The sequence below is a fragment of the Acartia tonsa genome, chromosome 3, assembly GCF_053477335.1.
Source record: "Acartia tonsa isolate MP-2025a chromosome 3, ASM5347733v1, whole genome shotgun sequence".
NCBI lineage: Eukaryota > Metazoa > Arthropoda > Copepoda > Calanoida > Acartiidae > Acartia > Acartia tonsa.
The window spans coordinates 24,448,271-24,472,500 of NC_137262.1; the positions used below are offsets into that span (position 1 = coordinate 24,448,271).

The window sequence follows — 24,230 nt, forward strand, 5'->3', positions numbered from 1 at the left end:
AAACTTTAAAATGTGTAGTCTCTAATAGACCTTATTTCCTTAACATTAAGATTAAATCTATGGAAAAAGCAATAATAGTTATTTCTTGCATCGTATTATAAACGGCTTTCCGCGGATATGGAAAGTACAATTATAAGATTAAAACTAGTTTTTTTAGCCCCGAGGTGCCGAAGGCACCGGCTAAAAAAACTGGTTTTAATCTTATGATCGTATATTTTTATATTCGTAGAAAGCTGGATATAATACGATGCTTGACATAGTTTTTCCGTATGGATGAGAACCGGTTCCTATCCACCGGATTCGAATGAAATACGAGAAAAAGAATTAATTTTCTTGTTTTTGCTTATATTAAAGCACAAAAAGTATCTTTTTTTAGCGCTAATATACTACTGTCTGTTCGAGTCAATTAACTCTAATCTTTCATTTATTTATAGGCGAATTTTATTTTAAAAAGGCTTTGATGATGTAAAATGTTAAAAATGAGCAAACTCCTATAAAATTTCTTAAGATAGCCTATGAGATCAACTTAACCATACATAGATAAGAGGAAGACCATAACTCTTAGGCTAGCTATTTTATAGCTATTTATTAAGCAATTTTATAGGATTTTACCCAATATCTTTTAAAAATCAGTTATGTCCGAGAATTTTTGTTATCAAAAATTTGTCTTCTGGGTTACTTTTTGTCCCTATTAGTAATATCTGTTTGAACTTTTAATTTTAAATTAGCTTGTTTTTTTGCTGCGCTACTTAAAGCTTAGAAATTCCTGTTTGGAAATGGCCACACTTGGGTGGTAGCTAAAATTATAGAAAATAAACATGTGTCTTGACAGTGTTTATATCTCATCATTATTCGTAAATCAGATTTTATCCCAACTCAAAGACGACATTTGGAATAACATATTATTATTTACATCATAAAAATATGAAACTTATATAAGATATTTTGTAAATTTTACTAGTATCGTTTCTTTAATTAAATAGTTAAGTGTCACCCTAAAATTATTTTGTCGCTTGAGAAAGTTTATTTCTGTAATTGGTATAAAACCTGCTTCTAAAGACACATATTTTTGAGTGTTAAAAACCAGGTGTTCATCTATAAGTGACATCATACCCCAATAAATAACCTACTTTTTTCATATTTTTATAATAATAAAACTTTTTATTTTTATTTTTATCTTAAAGAAATTGGATGAATATCATAATGTTAAAATAATAGAATTATAATTGTGATTATAGATGGTTATAATAGTACCAGGTGTGGGTTGATGTTAATGACGTCATACATCTGAGTGTTTAGGCCAATTTGATGCAGTTGTCTGTGCTTAGTGCCACAATACACATAATATACACACAGCAGTTGTGGAGCCTGATATGTAGCTGTACACACACATGGGCTGCCAGCGGACACCTGGCTCCAGCCATACAAGTGTACGGCTGTCCACAAGTGTACGCAGTTCTTTTAAGGTGATTAGTGATCAGATTTTACATAAAATTGTGTTGTTTGCCTGGTTAATATGGCAAATTAGTGACATGTGTGTTTGTTATAGCAAGAGCTGCTATGTTGTTGTGATCATTATTAAAACAATCAATAAATAATGGTTTCACATGCAGAGATTAATCTTTACTATAATTATTCCTATCTACCGTATAAATTCAACAAATGGTCAATATTAACTTGAAAACGACCTTTTTATTCGCTTTGTCTATTAAATTTTTTCTCCTAAAAACTTAATCTCATTTAACAATTAGTTTAAAAGTTTTTTTTATGTCTAAAGCTAACTATAAAACCGAATTAATTTCTCTAAATTTAAGCTATATTTGACATAAGTACTGGGAAGGTTTTAGGCTATTTAATTTTTACATTTAAGTCTTCGGAGGGTTTTTATTCTATTATAATGTTCTCCACGTCGAAAAAACGGATAAAACCAGACAAAAATATTGCATAACCCCTTTGGGCCTCAATATTTAATTAGAAGAGGGACTCTTAATAATGAACATAAACGGTATTGGAATATGAATTCAAATTTAAATTGTTTGAAATGTAAGATTTAAATTTGATTTCACGCCTATGAAGTGAAAGCTTAAGGCTTATTATGACCAAATATTATAGTTTAGCACATCTGCTCATTATGATAATGATTTTGAATTACCACTTTTCTTTCATTTGCACAAGTATATGTTAGTATTTAGCAGTGAGGGAATGAGTAATTGCAGAGTATCTAATAAAAGACAATAGGATTTTGTTAAATTTCAAGTACAGAATAGTAATAGAATTATTAGTACCTTTATTAGAATAGTATTCTTTTTAAAGAAATTATAATTACTACATTTCTGTAACCTAAAATGCAAAAAAAGTTTGGTTTATCCATACTTAGGGTAAACAGTTAAGGATATCGTTGTCTATTTGTTTGTCTTTATATTAGTCTAGCTCAAACGATTTCGCTAACCGTAAATTCTTCTTACACTTAAAATAATTTAACAATAATAAAATGTTGCTACCCCACTAAAAGTTTTAAAAATACACATTGCAATGCATTGGTATGCCCACAGAGGCCTCTAGGGTATATCTACCAGTAGTCTTTATAGGAACCTAGTAATAGTGTCTAACTTTTTATCTTTGTGACGTAACAAAAATCCATCTCTTTTTTAGGGGTTTCCTTTCCCACCTCCCCACTCATTCTTCGATTTTTGTTACGTCACAAAGATAAAAAGTTAGACACTATTACTAGGTTCTCTTTATAGTAATACAGTATATCAAATTTCAAATTAGAAATGATACCAAATGATTAATTATGAGTATTAAAAGATTATTAGTAAAAAGCCTGTATTTATGAGACTGATAATTAATCAATTAAAATGAATGACAATCTAAAATATTCATTATTAACAAAAACATTAAATTTAAGATTTGTATTCACTAAACCTTTGTATCAATTAATTAATTGTAATCCTAAAATGTAGATTGTTTGTTTGTTTGTACTTTAAGATCCTTTACAGAGAAGCTTCAAAATGCTTTATTTCTAGGTTAATACTAGTTTAAAGAAGAGTAGGTCAACCCTTATAAGATAAATAGCCCAAAAAGAAAGTTTCATACCATCAATTCCATTGCAAGGGGTTGTTTTTTTAGTGAATCCCAACCTCTCTCTTTTCCGAATTCATTAGTACCATAAATTTTATAAAAGACCGAAGTATGTAGATATTAATAGTGAAACAACGTTAACAGACAAAGTGATTTACAGGAGTAGTTTTGCTATATTACTTAATTTCAGTAAAATCAATCTTTAAATTTGTAGATACCATGCATGATGTCCATCAGGGTTAGGGGTTAGGTAATTGTAAGATAAAACAAGATTTTTACACTTGTCTTTCTTTCTTATTCATCATATTTGAAAAGTCTGTCGTGTGTTTTCATTTTTGACATTTGTTTGAGTCTTAAAACAATTCATCCCATTGCAACCCCCCTAATATTTTTAAAAATGGTAATAAACATTTAAATTTAGGAGCCGAGATGTGAGGAATGATTCAGCGACCAGTGTATACTCTTAAAAAGGTAAATACTATGTATTATTAGCGACCAGTATTTATTTTATCAAAAAGGTAAATAGTATTAGCAACCAGTATATGCTGTTTAAAGGGTAAAATAATAGTGATAGCGACCAGTAGTTACTTTTAAAAGTTGAATGATAGTGTTAGCGACCAGTGTATATTCTTGAAAAGATAAATTGAAAGTTTTAGCGATATGTGTATACTCTTGAAGAGGTAAAATAATAGTTTAGCGACTAGTGCATAGCGTTTAAAGGGTAAAGTAATAAAGTTAGCGACCAGTGTATAAGCTTAAAAAATAATTAATATATATTATTAACATGGTGAATTTCTCAGTTTAGCGACTTGAGTATTTTGGCAAAAATCACACAAAGGCTAGACTTTTACCAGGGATCGGAAGCCGCGCGTAAGCCGCGTGTAAGCCTCACTGAAATCGTCATTTTATCACTATAAAATTTAGCTGGATGTATAAAACTGCTCTTTGGCAAACAATCCTTCTTTCTGAAATTTATTTTTCTGCTCACAAGCAGGTTTAAAACTGAGGCTTATGCGCGGCTGAGGCGCGGCTTCCGAACCCATTGACTTAACCTCTTACTTGGAAGGTTTTCTTCAAACTATTATATTTCTGATATAGGTACATCTAAATGGAAATAGTTATATACAGGAACGTCCATTAGGTTTGTAGGGAGATAACTTCTCCACCCAATAAAAAATAGATTTGCCTATATTAGGTATTGCATTTTCTTCTAAATTACAATTGATATGGAATAATTTATATTCTGCTACCAGTTACTAAATAAACTGCGTAGAAACTGAATAGAAAAAATATAAGAACATAACAAATTTTTAAATAGGTTAATTTTAACCAAACCATTTACATTTCTTAAAATGGCATTGGCACCCCGCTGAGATTTCAATAGTTTAAGCTAATAAATTAGATTAGGTATTTGTGTGTATTAGAGATAGATCATTTACTGAATAAGATTATAGCTGGTTGCTTAAAATAAAATATTTCAGTTGAATGTTTATTCTCTTAATTCTTTAAATATCATGAAAAAGCTTGCAGAAGGGGGGTTGTTGCAACCAACAGGGGGTCCACTACCTCATACACCCTTCTAAACCTCCATGTTATGTAACACACCACTAAACGGCCAAGCGGCGGTGGTGTCAAACTAAAAAATCAGACCTCTGAAATTTATCTGTGAGCTTCGCACACAGTACGAATTCTTCAAGAGGTATTCATTCCAGTTATTCAATAAAATGTGTTTTTCAAAATTCTTCGTCTATATTTACATACTGTATATATAAAAATAGATTTTTGATTTAGGTTTATTGATTTAAAAGAAAGTTTATAATCAGAACAATACAGGAATGGTACAATAGAAATAAATAAATCTTTCCTCCAGACTATTTGTTATTTTGGTCTTGTTGACTAATAAATATTAGGGGAAGCATGGCTTGTAGGCAGGAAGGGAGTTGGCATAATACATTTTTAAACTTTAAAGATTTAATAATAAATATTATTTTGGATGTACAACGAAACAATATCCAATTTTTTCAACCTTTAATTTTAATCTACGATAAGGAGAAATTTTATTATAAAAATTTTTTGGATGGAGGAGGCGGGTGGGTCCTATCGTCAATTTACATTCCTTTAATATGCTTTAAGATACCTGGTTAAAAATAAGTTTACACGGTCCACGCTGTTTTTATGATATTTAATATGTTATAGATAATATTAATATATAAAAAATTGTAAATTTTATGTACAGTATATGTCTAGATTTTTATATGAAATTATAAAATTATTAGAAGAGTAGATAGGAGAAAATATTTCTTAGTTCTTAAGAATATAATCAGGGATAAGATGGGCGATAAGTAATCATAATAATAAGAAAATAGATGGGGGGGGGGGGGGGGGTCTCTATGAGGATGAAACCTTCTCTGAACCTACAAAATGTTTCACAGTAATGGAGAACTAAATCAGTTCAGCGGTAAACAAGATTCTTCGCATTAGTCACTCATAAGACAAAAAGACATCATGTTACTTTTATATAATGGAACCTTAACTAATATAAAGAGAATTATATTAATTTTAGGCAATATCCTACTTTCGTTTCTTTAGAATTCTAATGAAATGATTATGGTTTCTCTCTTATTTTATCTAGACCACAAGTGAGCTCTTAAATGAAAAAAAACGTAATTTTAATGCTTTTTTTTAGGTTAGGCCATATCAAGAAAAAAACCATAAGACCAACCCTCGCTAAGAATAGTACCCCATATATTTGAATCCCACGTAGAGGCTAAAGTTAAGTTTTTTTTTTAAATTTACTATTGTTCTTTTTTGCAGGATGGGTCAACTCAAGGAGTGGTCTGATTTGTGGCCAGAAAATCACTTTAGAGGTTAGTTTCTTTTGTATAAACAAGGACAGTTAGTCCTTGAGTATCGCAACAATGACAAGATAACAGTATTATAGAATAAAAAGCAGGGCTCGCAGCTGTACGCCAACCGTCTGTAAGCCTCGGGGTAATCAACCTTTTACGATTTGAGAAATCATCCGGAAGTTCAAACCTGATAAAAATATGCCAATCCCTGTTTTCGAATAAAATTTCATAGCATCTTATCGGGTTTAATTTTGAGGCTTAGTCGCGGCTGCCGAGCCCAGATAATAAGATAGGTCCAAAGTTTTGGAAGGTATTGTTAATTAAACACTGAATTTAACATTTTTTTATTCTTTTTATCTCTAGCAAGTTATGTTTTTTTCATGTTTATTATTATTTGTCATGTTTAAGTAACGTTTTGACATATTTTGGTTATAGAATAGCTGCGCTACTATTGCATATAGTGACCAAAACTTTGTGATAATGTTTTGAAAGAGTGATTTTAAGGGGTGTAGGGGTGTCTACATCCCCCTAAGATAATAAATTTAAGATATTTCTCCTAAAGGTTTCACTAATCCCCTTCATGGTAAATGACTATCCACGAACTTGGTTTCAATTGGTAAAAATTAATAAAGTTGATTACAAAATTGTTTTTATTTACAAAATTTGTTAGATAATTAGGTGTATTAATTACTTTGATATTTATATTATTATTTTAAACCTGACTATTTATACATTTCACATATGATGTCATAACAAACAATTACATATATGATGTATTTTTAATGTAGCAGTTACTATATATAAAAGAAATAATCTTATAATCATAATACGATTACATATGTATATTTAGTACACATAATAAATAATAATTTATAATAAAACAATATTTTGTTTTAAAAAGTCCACAAATATCAACCAATTCGAAGTTTCACAGCACAAAGTATTTTTAAAAAAGCGGAATTATAAGGCAAGTTATAGTTGTCTTATCGATTTTAAACTTGGTTGATCATTGTTCTTTGTGGCAATTTAAGTAATTTTACAGTAAAAGAAATTCCCACAGGTTTTAAAAAGAATTTATTATAAAGGAAAAATCCCAAAGTAAAGACTGGCGATTACTAAGGATGATTTAAGTTGCATAACTTTTATATACCTATTGTATGATATTTTACGGTGTATTTCATTTGAGGATAAAAGTATTTATATTATAAATCCTTATAAATATATTTTTAAACCATAAAAATGTCGTAAAATAAACAAGTTCAAAAATAGTGTATGTACTGTTTTTCTAAAACAATTTTAGATATTGCTACCTTGCATTTTTAGGTTTAAATTTAGACATACTCAAAGTATTCTTAATACAAAGGGTTATTTTAAGATCTTATGTATAGTATCATAGTATGCATAACTTAAATTTTAGCAGTTTTAAATTTTTGAATTATGTATTATATAAATAAAAAGAAAAGAGATATCCATATGCCTGTTTATAGATTTGTCTTATTGTATGTTTTTCAAATTTTTTTCCTTTTTGCAATGTGAAATATTTTTTAAAAAGATAAATATTTCGTGTTGTTTTACACTGAAGAAAATCCTTCAAAATTGAATGTTTGTTTGCCCTAGTAAGACAAGGAAAAAGCAAAATATCCAAATCTTATAAAAGTACAGACGTAATATTTCCATTACAACAAAACAAAAACAAATATGATAGTTTTTTAAAAAGCGTAGCAAACTTACCTAGATTATAAATTATGTCAACAAATGTATGTTATATTAAGTTAAAAAATTAAACTTAAAACATTATTTAAACATAAAAATAATTCCCATTATAAAGTTCTTTTGCTGTTAAGCTATTATACTAAAAGGTAGTTCAATATAAAGCTTTGGATGGGAGAATAGAAATATAAGAATAGAAGCATATTCTGAACCCTTTTTTCGTCAAATCTAGAAAGGAACATTTCTAGCAGACAAAAGTATTGTTTACTTTCGACTCAAGCTAATGTGTATTCTTAAAAAATGATAGACTTGCTACTTGATGGTGAGGCAAAATTATTTTTGTTAAAAATCATCCAAAAGCACATTAAAAATCTACAAAAATTAAACAAAATCAAATGTAAATAACCCTTTTAAGATTTTATTTAATTATTGTAAATTTTTTTATTCGATTTTGGAGGATTTTTCACAAAAATAATTTTGCCTCACCAGCGAGTAGCCAGCCTAATTTTTTTTTTAAAGAATCCACCTCTTTTTGAAGCTTTTAAATTTAAGACGAAATTTTTGGGCAATTAATTCTGATTCCGCAAAGCTTTCTACTAAGAAAATATACTGTTTACAGCTGACTTTTATCTATGTATGAAATGAAAAAAAACATGCGTTCGTAACAAAATGTGTACACAATTTCAACCAATGAAATTAAATGCATGTACCGATGCGATTCTCCTATTGGCTCAATCAGACATTACCTCCTTTCTTAGTACCTTTATTGATGTGAGATAACTGGACAATTTGACTTGAGCAAAGCGTTTGACAATAGTAATTCATAGAGTATGAAGGGCTGTTAAAAGTGTCTACTAAAATAGGGACAAACTAAAAAACTTTTATCCGAAGTATGCCTTCTTGTATGGCGTCATTTTAAATAGTTTTGTTAAACTTTGTAACATTTGACTTCTTTTTTGAAAAGAGACTTTTTTACAGCTTCGAATGAAAATGCACAAAACACAGCTATACAAAAGAGTAAAAATTACCTAATGAGTTGCTATTGAAAATGAGACAAAAAATGAATGTACAATGGAATTTAGTGAATGGATTATTATTCATTAGTTTTATAATAATGAATAGAAAATTGTTTGTATTTTCATTATACAATAATATCATTCATTATAGAAATTAAATTTAATTACCGAAATTTGTTTTGTTCTAAATTTCTAGTATAGATGATGCAGCGTGGTTTACCCCGTGAAAATTTAATCTTTTTGTTTGTCCATTAATTAATTTGTATACTGGAATCAAAAAAAACTTTTAAACCGAAATGTTATTTTATAATATTCATTTTTTCCTACCCCCACAATAAAATTTAAATTTTTTTATAGGGATATATTGTTTTAAAATGGATATTAGAAAATCAAGATTTTGTTTTATATAATTTTAACTTTAGAGATAGCAAATGATACTAGATAAATTTGGACTTTTATGCTAAGGTTATGCACTTCAAGTGCCTCTGGAGGCTTCTAGGGGCGTAGCCACTAATCATAATTATGAATCTTACTTAATGTATAAATTAAAATCACTGCATTATTACGTGTATATCCAAAATTTAATCCTATTACACACACTCAACTCAAATAAAAATAAATATTTTACAACAAGGATGGCATCAATATCCAATAAGACGAAGCTAAGCAAATATTTTAAATTTCATCTTTAACCAACATACTTAATCTTAACCATTAAAAAAATAGTAATATAAAATCATTCAAATTTGGTGTTTAAACATTCAAAGTTCAACTTGTTGACATAGACCATAGGCCTACGGACTTTCAAGATTATACCTCATTGTTACATGACTCGGATCATAAAAAGAAAACGAAGTAGCGGGTTTCTTCGTATTTCCAAAGTAGTTTTTCTCCTGCTTCTGGCACCTACAGGGGGCTAACCCTTCGGGGCATTCATCAACAGCTACCTAACCTCCCCTTAATAACCTATCAAAAGGTACTGTGAAAATGCGACGAAAAACCGCTGCTTCGTTTTCTTTCCATGAATCTTTATGTAGGGTTTATAATCGACAGACAATTCTAACTATTTTCATTTACCGACAAACCTAGATAAAGAAAAGTTTTATTTTAAAATAATTTTCTAAATGAATGTTTAATAATAGTGTATTGAGAGAGTTGATGTTATAATAAAAAAACTCTCAATTAAATAATCTTTATATTTGAGTTTATTAAAAAGAATAAAAGAGTTGAAGCGCATGGTAAAAAATGTGATGCTTTAAAATATTTTGAAGAAAAAACTTTTAGTTTTAGGGAACATTATATTCATTTTACTTTAGAGTTAATGATATCTAAGATATGTAAATTTAGGCTTATAAATGTGAATTTCTTTGGTAAAGATTGCCATGACCAAGTATTAACTACTTTGCACATCTATTCCTATTCTTTTTATTTTAGTAAATTTTCAAAGCTTAAATATCTTTTTTTATAATTTTGTTTGGTGTGTTAAAGTTTATTTCCATAAATAAAATGTACAAATATATCATCTGACCTCAAAAAAAGGATTTTTTATAAATAGAAATTTTGGATTATTCTGTTTATTTCTACACAACCATCTGCGCCTATAGCCTTTAGATGATTTCAGGAAGAAAGTGAATTAACCTAAAAATATTTTTTTTCATCTTCATTAATCAAAACAAATAATTTTGGATCGGGGATAATTCTTTTGTGTACAATAAAATAGATTAAATTGTTCCCTAGATCAAATTAGATAAACTAAGCTAAGACAATAATTGGCAGTCAAGATACATTGACAAACATCCTACCACTTAAAATGGGATAGACAATGCATAGCGGAGTTTTCCTTAAATGAATTTAGAGTGAAATTACTCAGAGAGATGAATAAAATGGAATAGTGACACAGCTTCTGAAAAAGTTTATGTTCTTGTGAAATGTTTTGTGCTATAAACAACATATGATAAGTAAACCTTTCTTATTTATAACCTAAAACAAAGATCAAAACCAATACGAAGCTTTTGCATTTGTTAAACATTTTATGATTCTTAGTTTGAATTTTTATTCCTCCAATTAAAAAATCTCGTAGTTAAGCTTTGAGTCTTCAGAAATAATGGAGAAGGCATGGGAAAAAGTTATATTCGTCTTATATTTTTTTACACTAATTGTTTTTCTGAATTATTATCCTTAGGAGAAAGTAAAGTTTAAGTGACAGAATAAGAGCAAGAGAGAGAGAGAGAGAGAGTAAAGATTATGTAATTTGTACTCCCAGAATTCTATTTTTCTCTCCTTTTAAAGTTTTCATCAAAGAGATTGCATTCATTGTTTATAAAATAGGGAACTCTTAAATTCAGGACTTGGCAGAAAAATGACACCACAGAGAAGTCTAAAGGGATGCTTTAACTCAAACCTTTTTCTTGACCTCCTACCCTTACTTTCAATTTTTCTTTCATTCCCCTGTGCTGGCTCTAACATTGTGGAACTTATTTATAAGGGTCAAAATCCCTTAGGGAGTATTTTAACATTTACTTCACCTAACCTAAACTTAAATAAGCACAAAACATTTATTTTTAAATTCATTAGAGGGAAAAAAGGTAAGCTATAAATTAGGTTATCTTTGGTCAGATGAAATTATGTAATTCAATATTATAATAGAAAATAAATTCCATTTCTTTTATAACATTTTGGACACACAGATAACCAAAGAGAATTTGGGAAAAGTTGCTGATTTGTAAAGGAATCTTCACTAAAAATTTAGCTGTCCATCATTAATATTTTCTGTCAATATTCCTAATTACTTATGACAAGCTTATGAATAAATATATATTCTTAAAGTCAAGTGTTCTAAAATTAACTTTTTATTTTTAGAATAATCTAACCATATTAGGCTTATAATAACAAGTATAGCAACATCCAAAATTAGAGAGCACAAAACAAAACATATTATTAAAACATATATAAAACAACAAAAAAGTTAGACAGACATAGTTATTTAAAGTACAGAGGTTATGCTGATTGGTCAAGGAAATCTATCGATCTTAAGAGATAAGACAAAAAACGATAAATTAGTGAACATCCCAATTGATGAAAAACAAAATTAAATCCTAAGTAAATCAAAATTATTGGTTGAAAAGTTTAGACACTGCTAGTTTTATCCAATCAATCCAGATTTTATAAAAGCCTTTAACGTAATCTAACGAATGAGGTAGCGTATTTAAAAAAAATTATAGGAGGACCAGAATAATTAACAGTTCAATTTCCTGTAAAAAGAACATTTCTGGCGGACAGCCGGACATTTGAATTGTGTATTTATTATAGAGTAGCTGCATTACTAACAAAATTAAAAGTTATTTACTTGATTTTCTGGGGCCTACGTAATAGAATTAATGTTAAAATGAAGGTCAATGATTGGGTTAATGATATGTTGTTTAAATATTCAGGAAGGAAAAGGACAATGACTACTTCCCCCCCCCCAAAAAAAAAAAATGCAACCAGCAAAGTCAGAATTATACACATTCTTAATTCTTTGAAGTAAAAATCATTTCCAGTATGGCTTCGAAACCGATTGATATCCACTGGGTTTGAACCGGTTCTCAGCCATACTGAAAAATCATGGTTATCATTGCATTACAAACATTTTCCTCCAAATATTAAAATAAAAATCGTTTTGTTTTGTTTGCAACGACCTTCGGCCTCTAGGGTCTCACAAAACTGGTTTAAATTTTTAAAAATAATTTTTCATTTCAATATCCACGGAAAGCTGTCTAAAGTACTAAGCGATAAAAAACTATTATCGACTAATGTACAATCCCTTAATTCCTGAAAATATTTGGTATGAAAATATATAACTTGAAACAACCAAAGAAAACATTAAAAATGTTACTCAATAACAGCAAATATTACAATATCTATTAATCAAACTACAAAATAAATCTTCTGTATAGCTCCTAGAAATAATAAACACTTATTTTTTTGTGTGTAGATTCCCATGTACGTTCTTCATACTTAGGCATTTGATCGCTATTTAACCGTTTTTATCAATTTATAGCCATATATTTTTGTGGTTTCTCCTGAATAATGAAAAAGTTTGAAATAATATGACTAGATACAAAATAACTGTTTTACCCTGACTTTCATAAAAAAAATGCTTTTTTATACGATGAATTTTTGCTTGTTTGTGAAAACTCCACATACCATTAAAAGCATTATACATGGTATCGACACCAATAACAGAACACCTGGTCAAAGATTAAGGAACCACCCTGTCTCTCCATCTATCTTTCTATATTTCTCTCTCTCTCTCTCTCTCTCTCTCTCTCTCTCTCTCTCTCTCTCTCTCTTTCCCCCCTATATATCTCTCTCTCTTCTTTCCGCTTTCTCTTTCTCATTTTTTATGATTCCTCTTTTTCTCTTTCTCTCAAATTTTCTGTTGTTTATATCATTACTTCTCTTTACCTATATATCTAATTATCTTATTCACATCTTTGCCTTATTCTTTCTCTCACTTTATTTTTCTTTCAAATTAGTTCTTTCTACCTTTTATTTAAATCTTTTCTCAAATAGCTATTTTTGAATTTTCAGCATTGTATTTTAATGTGCGATATTTGTTTTAAATTGTTTTAAGGCTGATATATTTCATTGGCTTTAATACATTTAGACATTTTATCCTCTTTTTTTTCTATAATTTTGTTACTTATAAATATATCAAGAAATTGTTATTTATATGTGTGAATCAAAGAAGAAATTTTGTGTTTTTCTACCTTCCTATCATTATCTGTTTGTTTAATATTATCTACCTGTCCAAAGAAGCACACCAATACACTCCACAGTCAACACTCAATCACACAAGCACATCAACATAACATAATACCAAGCATATGGATAAAAATTCCACAAATTCAACAAGTTTTCCGGCTCCACGGAGCGGCCAGGCCCACGTGGGTGAATATTTGTAACGGAGGCCGCCCCCCGTCCCCCTCCTCCAGCCTCCGACATAAATACGACGCTGTCACACGCTATTTTAAGCTTCAGGTGACGTAAAAATGATGTCATGTACTCACACATACACACACCTCTAATATACGTTTGGTTATACAGCGCTACTCTCTTACAACACACTCACAGAATCATGTGTACGGACACAACAAACACCGAGCATATCTATCTATCCATCCATCCAACACGGAGAAATAGAATTCATTCATAAAACTAAAAAAACTATTTCTAGCTCATTCACACACTCACGGAAAGTTTAAGAATGGTTTTAGATGGGAGGGAGGGGGAGGGGGCTGGTTCCATCCCCCTCCCATGGGAATTAAAACCATCGTGAGATAACTATTTTAGTGACAGTGATAGTCTACACCTTGTGTGTAAAACATCAATTCTTAATAACATATAGATCTTAAAGAAAGTGTTTATAAAGTACGTGTTCAGAGTGTAACTTCAGAATACATATATTACATTTAAATCCATATAACTTTTATAAGGAACATATTCAAAGTCTTGGTGCTTTTATTTTATCAACATAATATCATTATATCGTAATATGAATATAGCTGTATCCCTAGCTTCTAGGATATCTGTATTCAAAGAGGATAGAAATTGCTTCTATCTAATATAGCAAAGCCTTCAATTAAACCATCCCGGGGCCCATGTAAATATTTCTTAAAAAGAAAACTTTATCAGTTCACTAGTTTTCAAGCTTCAGATTAAAACTTTATAGAAAAACTAGCGGCTTCGCCCTATGAGGTAAGGGTAAGTCAACCCAATTATATAGATTTTTTTTTAAATAGGCACTGTTACAAGCTACCTACTGCTGCTTATAAAATTTGTTTAAAAAAAAATACTGCACTACAGCAAATTGATCCTAAAAAAAGGGGGTGGGGTATTTTTTGTTTTTTGGGAGTTGGGGGTGTCCCACCCCAAAGAAAATAGCCTAAAACCACCACAGGACCAGTAGGTATATTACCTGATAAGTAGAATCCAATCAGTTCAGTGGTTACAGAGATCTTAATGGACGGACGGACGTACAGACAGACAGACGGGTGGACAGACATCAAGCTACTTTGTATTATAGAGGGACCTTTTAAAGGTCAATATTTTGTCAGCCATGGCCATTTTATGTTGGTTTAAGTCGACTTTATTAAATTTTAAATAGTGGTCATTTGCTGACACATTATCGACATATCACTATTCCAGTGAAATCTTTAACAATTTTTAAATCGATAATGTGGTAATATTTAGTCATTGCTGACATACTTTCAATCAAATACTATTCTAGTATTACAATAAACTATACATAATTATGTTGTTAAAATAACTGCACGAAATTAACTAAAATCAGATTAAAGTACATTGCTAATTTCTGCCTTTATTCTACCATTTCTAAAAATATTATACGGCTAAATAATTGCATAAAACATTATTCAATAATTACATAACTTATAGATAGCGAAGCTTTCTTAAACTAGGCTACGTTAGTCCGTCATTTTGCTTTACATGAATATGAAAGTAACTTCCTTGTGACATAATATTCTATCTAATCTATCGATACTGGCGTAGAGTACAATGTCAATAAGTGGTGTGCGAAAGGTTATTGTAGAGGAGTGTCAACCAACAACTCCTTAAAATTAAAATTAGAAAGGCCTACCTTTTCTTTTTTTCCAACCACTTATGTTTTACTTTTCACACGCCACTGGTGAATCGCTGTGCAAGCCACTAATATTGAAAATTTTACAGTTCAAGTCTGAATTTATTTCAAATGATTTTCTTTGCAGTGAGGGATGAAAATTTGCTTATTAGACACGTTTACTAATTTGTTGGCTTAAAAACAATGGGGACGAGACTTGTAATAAAATTTGATTGGCTAATGCACATTAGCAGAGTCCACCGATAATTCTAATCTAAAGAAAGGGTAACTTTGTTTGTCATAATTTACATCAATTTCTAGTTAATTGTATTATCCCATAAGAAACATGTTTGCTAAATTTTAACAAAGAAAAACTTAAAATTGGTTAATATTTGTATTCTGAAATAAAACCAAAAACAAGGATAAATAAAACTAAAGAAAACCCCAAACCGTCCAAAACAAAGAGCTCCATCCAACTACACCTTACACATTTACAAACTGCCAAAGAATTACAGAAATAAATAGTTAAAAGCCGCCAAAATTGAACGGACAAAAGAAATTCAGTTCACCTTAGGCATAGAAAAGCTATTCATTTAATAAATAAAGATTATATTTTTTTAACATTAATATAATTTATTTTCATTAATGTCATTTTGTATAAGCAACCATTTTGACAATATTTTTTTTTTTGAGAAAATTTACTTACAATTTCTTAAAGAACACAAAGGTTAAAAAAATGTCCGAAGAAAGCAACTATTCTGAAAATTACATTTTTTTTATATAAATTTGTCTGCAAACTAATTTGATCTCTGATATTTTATTGTCAATTTGAATTTTAAATGAATAGATTTTTGATAATAACAAATTAGGTGTAAATTATAACATTCATCATTTTAAACCTCAGGTTATTCTTGTGTACATTTATTAAGAATTATTTTAGATGGAAGAAAACATTAAAATTTGGAAAATTTTATGCCATTAGTCAATAAACATTTTTGAAACTTGAAAAATTGATTTAGATAGACTTTTTAAAGGAGGAATTTCGTTCTTACCTTTTTAGAGTGATTTAATTGTAATCTTTAAAGTACTATAAATCATTAAATATTTTTTTGAACATTTTAAAAAAATGAACAAGAACAACGAATGTACATAACACAATATAAACGCAACAGACTGGGAGTTTTGCCTGGCCACCGTCAACATCAGGATGATTCTGGACAGTGGCGGACAACACAAACTAGTTAAAGCCATGATTAATAACCTAAAGGAAAATTTTAAACATTTTTAGCCATTTTTTCAAGTATAAAAAACTCTTTTTTGAGATCAAGCTCAGCTCTAACCAACAAGTAACTTAATCCAAAAAAATATTTGGTTATTTTAGATTATTTTTTCGTGATTTTGGTGGCATAGTATTGTAGTAAAGACGACCCTTTTATCTGTCCCCAATATTATTTTATATCTATTTTGCTTGTCTTATCCTTGGAACAAACTTACCTGTATTTTATTGTACAGTGGCATGCTTTAACTATCATGACCAAAAGAAAATGAATTTCCAAATATCATTATTTCTTTAAAACCACCTAAACATCTCAAAATATTTATGAAATAAAATTATGCATTTATAAAACAAGATGTTTTCGTTAGCGTTATTTTTGGGCATACTTTGGGGTAAATTTACTAAAATCCAAAGTTACTAGTATCTTGTAAATAATTTGAAATTGCTAAAATGTTGAAATTGCTTCTGAACAGATCACAGTGTTAGTACCATCCACAAAAAATAGCTCGACCTCACCTCATCATAAAAGATCGTCCATGTCGTCAGCTATATCGACACCGAGCGTGTCATCAAACTCATCACCCTCAAACCCATCATCGCCGACTAATAGGCAAATTTGCGCTGAAATAGAGCGTTAAAGATTTTACTTTCACTATCCCATGTTTGTGCTTATAATTTGATTTCCAGTATTGCTTCGAAACCGATATCCGCAGGACTATAACCGGTTTCCATCGTTTTATAGACAATTTTCCACGAATACAAAAGTATAAATCATAATATCAATGCCCATTTATTTGGTACTAACAAAACTTGCTTTAATCTTATATTTTTAATTTAAATAACCGCGGAAAGCTATAATACGATGCCAGAAGACATTACTTTCCAAACCAATTTGGAGAAATCTATAAAAATTATTATGAAATCATCTAGACTTTCACTGATTAGTTAACGTTGACCGCAAATTTATTTCTAACAGAAAATGTATAAACAAAGAAGTAGACCACGAAAAACTAGGCAAATTTCTTTTCTATAAAAAAAAACTATAATAACTCTCCGTGTTTTTGTGCTTTTTTGTCTCGGTGTAATGTGCATGTCTTTTAAAATCAATCTAATTGTATTATAATCTATCACGGACAAATTTTACTAAATTCAAAAATTAGCCACAGAGTACATTTAAGTTTTTGGGGGGTTTGGTGATTTTTTTTGGTGGGGGTGGGAAATGTAAAAATCCTGATTCAGTGAAGCGTGGTTTGGGAGGCATGGGTTTTAGGAGGTAATCTCCTCTTAACCCCCTGCCCCCTTGGACATCCAGGTTAGCTACAAATAAATTTTTTTGTGCATTAAGTAAATAAAATGCCAACCATTACAAATATATTTATTTTGTGTGTGTGTGTGTGTGTGTGTTTGTAAAATTCAATTTACGCGACAAAACCAAGAAAAAAAACATTTTCATGTAGTATCTGAAATATTTGACCTTGTGACCTTACCTCACCATGATGTGACGAGTAGCCTGACCCAGGAGGCTATCACAACCCTGGCCAATGAAATAATCTGTACCAGCTCTTTAAATCTTCAGGAATTCTTAAATTAAAGTGGAAATACAAAATCTTCTATTTAAGTACAAAAACTGAAAAAAGTACTTTATTTAGAAGGTTGTAAATGTGTCTCTTAAAAAAAGACAAATGTTTCATTCTAATGTTTATTCCGATTGACGCCATATTAGAATAAAATATGACGTCAATTAAGATACTTTGGCCAATAGTTTTTTAGAAGACACTTTTAGCAAATTCCCAAATTTTGACTATGTTTTCAAAAATTTAATTAATTAATATACTTACTTTATAAGTTTTAGTTATTGGGTTTTTAATAATAAGAAAGAAGTAAGGTATACCTACCCTTATTAGAAAAAAAATAAACCTACTGATTTAGCAAAAACATTTTATTCTCACTTTAGTTTAACTAAACATTACAGGATCATCATGAAATGAATGTCGTATCAACGTCTTGTTCCTCTTTATCTAGTCATAGTCATAGTCATATTGCAAGTCATAGTCATATTAGTCATAATCAAATATTATCAACCATGCATTCTGCCATCTCACATACTCAAACACAGGAATTTTTCATTTATATTTTCTCTTCTTCCTTCAGAAAATAGCCTCAAACTAATTCAGAACATTTAAATTTTATTGTCAAAGAGATTTTTTACGACTAATTAAATCGAAAAGGTATCAAAATAAAAATTTTCCTATTTTTATAGTTTAAGTAAAGCTATATTTGACATAGAATATATATACGATGTAAACAATTAAAATTGATAGATTCCATAAATGCAAATTTTAACGAATGAAACAAAAAAACAAATATGAATTACCAATTTCATTCATCCTTACTTTTAGAGATATAAATAATCACAAATTAACTTAATCTTATTCTGATATTTAATTGAATAATTGTTGGATAATAATCTTCTCAATTGAATCTCTTATGAAAATTTGAATAACCTTTCCAAAAATTTCGATTATATTTGCATATCATTTTTAAAAAAGAATTAATGCGTCTTTAAAAAAGCTATATGTTTTTTGCGCATTTTGTACATATTTATTTACAGTGCAGGGTAGACTTGTGTGGGGAAAAAAATCATAGAAGCTACCTAATAATTTAGGTATATCTGTCTTTTACTTCATCAAATTATTTACAAAATAGCGGCTACCCCCCCTAGAGGCCTCTAGTGGCAATTTAAATGTTTTTTTGTTCAAGTCTATACGATACCTCTTTATTGCTTTCAAATTCTACGATACATCTTTATGTTTCGATCAAGTCTCTCAAATATTTAATTTTTTTTCAACTTTTTTTTATTTCTCTTTGTACCCTCCCCCAAAATAGTTATAAACCTTCCCGGGACCTATGAGAAGCTACCCTCTTAAGGAGAACCCTAACGGTTCAGCGGTTAGCGAGATCCTTCGGTACAGACACGCAGACACACAAACAGACAGCCTGTTACTTTAGTATAAGGATAGATTTTAGTTCCTTGGTTTACTAATAAGTTTTAATTAAATTTATTATAATGCTATTTCTTGATGTCTTTTATATATTTTCTGCAAATCGATCTCTTAGGAACCCTTTGTAATAATCATATAAATCTTCATATTCTTATAGCTATAATGAACTAATAAAGAGAAATCAATAATATTTAATATGTAGCATTTATTTTCAATATATTAACTTATAAAACTGCAAAATATAGGGATAATGTAATTAAAGAAAAAAATCCAAATAAATTCAAGAGTTTTTTTTTTAAATTGTATAAATTTGTTTGCTTTACAGAATATAATTCAACAACTATAACAGTTAGGGAGTTGAATCCAATTTTATAGAAGCAGAAATATAATCTATGATTATGGTTTTGATGCTCTAAAAAACGTAATCTACCATTTCACTTTCCCCTCTCTTGGTGATGATATCATCAACGCCAATATGATTTTTGTAATCTACCATTCAAATTTTACCTTTCTTAGTGATGATATCATCAATGCAGATACGATTTTTGAAATGTACCATTCCACTTTCAAGAGAGGCGAAACTGGTATGGTGGTTTACACTTTTAACATCAACATAATTTAAATCATACAAACTATTTTTAAATTATGTTAATCGTAGGAATGTATAAAATACTATTTATAATAAAAATTTTTTTATGTAAAATAAAAATAATAACTAGAATATACTATTACTATTATGTCGATTTAAATAAGGAAATCAATGTTTATGAATACGCTGATATGTAAACATAAATATACCATTCCAGTTTCGCCTCTATTGAAAGTGAAGTGGTACATTTCTAAAATCGTATCGGCGTTGATGATATCATCAACAAGAGAGGGGAAAGTGGAATGGTAGATTACGTTTTTTAGGGGGTCAAAACCGTAATTATAGATTATATTTCTGCTTCTATAAAAATAGATTCAACTCCCTAACTGTATAATATGTTGAAAGAAAACCTCAAATTTTATTAAGAGGAGAAAGAACGCCTCAGCTTTATTATCTAGGGGGGGGGGGGAGGGGGGGGGGTAAATCAGAGTTTTCAGAGGTTTTAGGGTGAAACTAAATAAAAAAAAATTGTGTTGCCTCTTTTTGGGGGAGTTGTTGTTCTCCAACCCTCATTATTTTTTATCTACCATACATCCTTGACAAAAAAATGAATAAAATGTACAATTGAACCATAAAAGTGAAAAATGAAAAAAAAAACAGGATCAGTTATTCACCACAGACTCTGTATCACCACCGGGGTGTGCACATAACCCCCAGCTGACCGGCACCCCTCATGTAGACCTAACCTTCCTGAAAGAGGAACCAGAAAGCGTGGATGACCTACAGGATATCAAACCAATTGTTACCGACTGTTTTGGTAGGCCCCCATATAGATGTTGTCAAAACCTTAGGATTTTTAAAGGATAATTTGATAATTCATATTTTTAAGAAATATTTACTTTTGTTGGTGATATTAATGTTTAAATTGATTTTAATTTCTTATTCTTAAAACATATACAGGTAATATACAAATGAAATAACTATTCCATGGTAATTTAAATTAAGGGAAATATTCATAGGACTATCGAGAATAAAAAGTTTACGTTTAGGAAGTATTATTTGATTTAATCAAATCAATTATTTGATCAATTAAGGTTTTTACATTAAATTAAACTTACTTTGTTGGATCTTTAAGGTTGTGGATTATTTAAAATAAGAAAAGAAGGGAATACAAAAATTACATACATGTTAATATTAAAAATATTATTATTTAATTTATTCATGGAATAATACACGGCAGCAATGTTGAAAAGAGACTATCCAAGGAAAAACACACAGCTCAATTTGTAGGAATATATTTCGATTAAATCACATCTAATCCTTGTCAACCTGCACAAAATTAACCATATTTCATATATTTATAGTAAAATCAGATATATATTTTGAAAAAAATTAGGTTATTTTAAAGTAAAGAAACAACAAAATAATGAAAAAGTGCTCGAAAATACAAAGAAAAAGTTAAATGTATTATAATGAATATGGTTATCCCTTCTATTATTCTTTACTGTACAAAGGTTTGTTTGAAACTGAGTAATTTAACCGCTGGTTTTGGTGTAAAGGGAAGGGGTAGAAGGGATGGGGGTTTAAAAGAATCAAAGTTCAAAAGAATGAAAGTTTTGTACTGTATAACTTTTGTATTTTTTAAAAAAAATATTGCAATTAGCAAAACAGAAATACGTGAATGTGTTGAAAAGATTTTAATTTTATATGAAAGTGTATGAAAAATTGTCATAAATTAAACAATAAAGTATTAAAAATTAGTTTAGTAATGATTAACAACAAAGCAACAAATGTAAATTTATATTTAGATAAAATAACAAGTAAAATTACAATTTTTTATTTAATCCATTTCTTAGTGTGTCAAATTTATTGATGTATTCAGCTTCCCGAATTTTTCTGTAGTTTGATGAGTCCAGTTTGCATTTTTCTAAGACTGAAAGCTTCATGTTGGTCATGCTGTGTCCAGGTAGATTAAAATGTTTTCCTGTTGGGTATTTGTCATGATCTGTGCTTCTAACATAACCAAGGTGTTGGCCAAACCTAACTTTTAGTTTAGCTTGTGTTTCACCGATGTATTGAACAAAATTACATGCAGCTTTGTCACAGGAAATGCAGTAAACCACATTTTTACTTTCACAGGTAACACTCTCTTGTAGGTTGATGTAAATTTTCTTGTTATTTGAGCTAACAACTTTTTTACCTTCTTGAATATAGCTACAGGTATTACATCTTGGTTGTTGGCATTTTTTGAGGCCAGGTAAAGTTCGCTGTTTTCTTGATGGTAATTTTGTCTTTACAAGGCGTGCTCTTAAGCTAGCAGATCTTGGCTGTCTGTAAGCAACCATGGGAGGGTGGGGAAAAATTTCTTGTAGGCGTTGGTCATTCAATGTCATAAATTTCCATGCATCCTTAAGTATTTTTGACAGTGGGGGCAATGATGGATGGTAGGATACAACAAAGGGTATTCTGTTTTTCTTCTCTCTTGTCACTTTCTGAAGGGCTTCACTCCTTTTTAGATTTAAGGCTTTTTGTATGCTTGTGTTGATCAGTTTCTCGTCATAATTTCTCATCAGTAAAAATAGTTTGAGTTCATCTAGTCTTTTCATCAAAGTGTCTTCTTCTGAGCATATTCTCACTAGTCTGTGGCACAACGAATATGGGATATTATTTATTGTATGTGGTGGATGGCAGGATGAAGGAAGAAGATATTGCATTCTGTCTGTTGGTTTTCTATACAGGTCTGTAATGATTTTTTCGTTTTTTATGGTTACCAGAGTGTCCAAGAAGGGTATGCTACGTGAAGAATAGCAAAAGCAGTCATGTTGTTCGGTAATATTGCATGGAAAAGGGCAGGTGTAGCTGTGGGTGAATTTAATTGTTGGATGAATTTTGTTGATGTTTGTCAGGTAAGTTTCAAGGTTGTCCACACTTCCTAGCCATATGAAAATAATGTCATCTAAGAATCTTGCAAATTTTCTGATAAGATCTGTGTCTGGTTCAATCTGTGTTGCCATGTGTCTCATAACAGGATCAATTAACATTCCCATGGTTAATGTAGAAGAATTTACAGCTGAGGGAGAGCCCATTGCTGTACCAATTGTTTGACAATATAAATCTTTACCAAATTGAAAGAAATTGCAGCTGAATACTAGGTTTAGAAGTTGAAGTATTAGAGTTGCAGGGACAGCTAAATCTTTGCTTTTAGCAAGAGCTTCGGCCATAGCTCTGGTGGCATCCTCCTTGCAGATGTTTGTATACAGGGCAGTGACATCAACAGTTACAATAATAGCATCATCAGGTATTCCTCCCTCTGAATTTATTTCTTCACACATGTTGAGGAAGTCTCTGGTGTCCTCTAGGTAAGATGGGAGAGTTTTGACCATAGATCTTGTATGATGATCAACAAATCTGGAGATGTTTTCTGTGATGGAACCTCTCCCACTGACAATCGGTCTACCTGGGGGGATGGAGCCTTCAGGGAAGGTCTTGTGTACTTTAAAAAGCTGGTAAAAGTACCCAGGTCCACAATCTGTTGGATCCATTGCTTTATATTCATCTTGGCTGATCCAACCGTTGTTCTTGGCATTTTCTAAAGCTTTAGAGATTTCTCTTTTTGCCAGTTTTACTTCCTGATCTGTAGCTTTTATGTAATATGGGAGGCTTGAACCATCAGACTGTTTTTGTTGGAGGTTTAGATGTTCAGTACAACTTGCTACGTAGTCATCATAATTAAGGATGACTATTCCTGAGCCTTTGTCAGCAGGTTTAATAATAATTTGTTGGTCGTGCTGGAGTTGTTGTAGGTTGAGTAAAGCAGTGTATTCTTGTTGTGTAATGTTTCTTCTTGCTGGGTTAAGGAGATCTGTGTTCCAGTTATGTCTGTTGCAGATGTTTGATTCAACTGTGTTAAGGAATCCTGTTAAGTATCTAGGCGTTGGTCCTGTGGGCATACTTGTTTTTTCTTCTTTGAATATTGGTGGTATATAATTGTCTTGATTGTTGTCCCACATTTTTTCTTTCCATAAGCATCTTCTGTTGAACATTCTACAATCAGTTCTTATCTCAGACTTTGTTGGTGCAGGGCCTTT

General features: G+C 30.2%; 1 protein-coding gene across 2 annotated transcripts in view; it reads left to right on the forward strand.

The window, feature by feature from the left end:
* Positions 1-1,311: 1,311 nt before the first annotated feature.
* The window catches only part of LOC145313707 (uncharacterized), a 44,679-nt gene continuing 21,760 nt past the window's right edge, over positions 1,312-24,230 (forward strand). The window contains exons 1-3 of one of the 2 annotated variants that reach the window (XM_080153256.1): positions 1,312-1,466; positions 3,503-3,552; positions 5,896-5,948. In XM_080153256.1, the coding sequence (XP_080009382.1) occupies positions 5,897-5,948 (52 nt within the window). In that variant the 5' untranslated portion in view covers positions 1,312-1,466; positions 3,503-3,552; position 5,896. Of the gene's footprint in view, positions 1,467-3,502; positions 3,553-5,895; positions 5,949-20,715; positions 20,960-24,230 lie in introns of those variants that run through there. The other variant, XM_080153257.1, reaches the window with a different exon arrangement.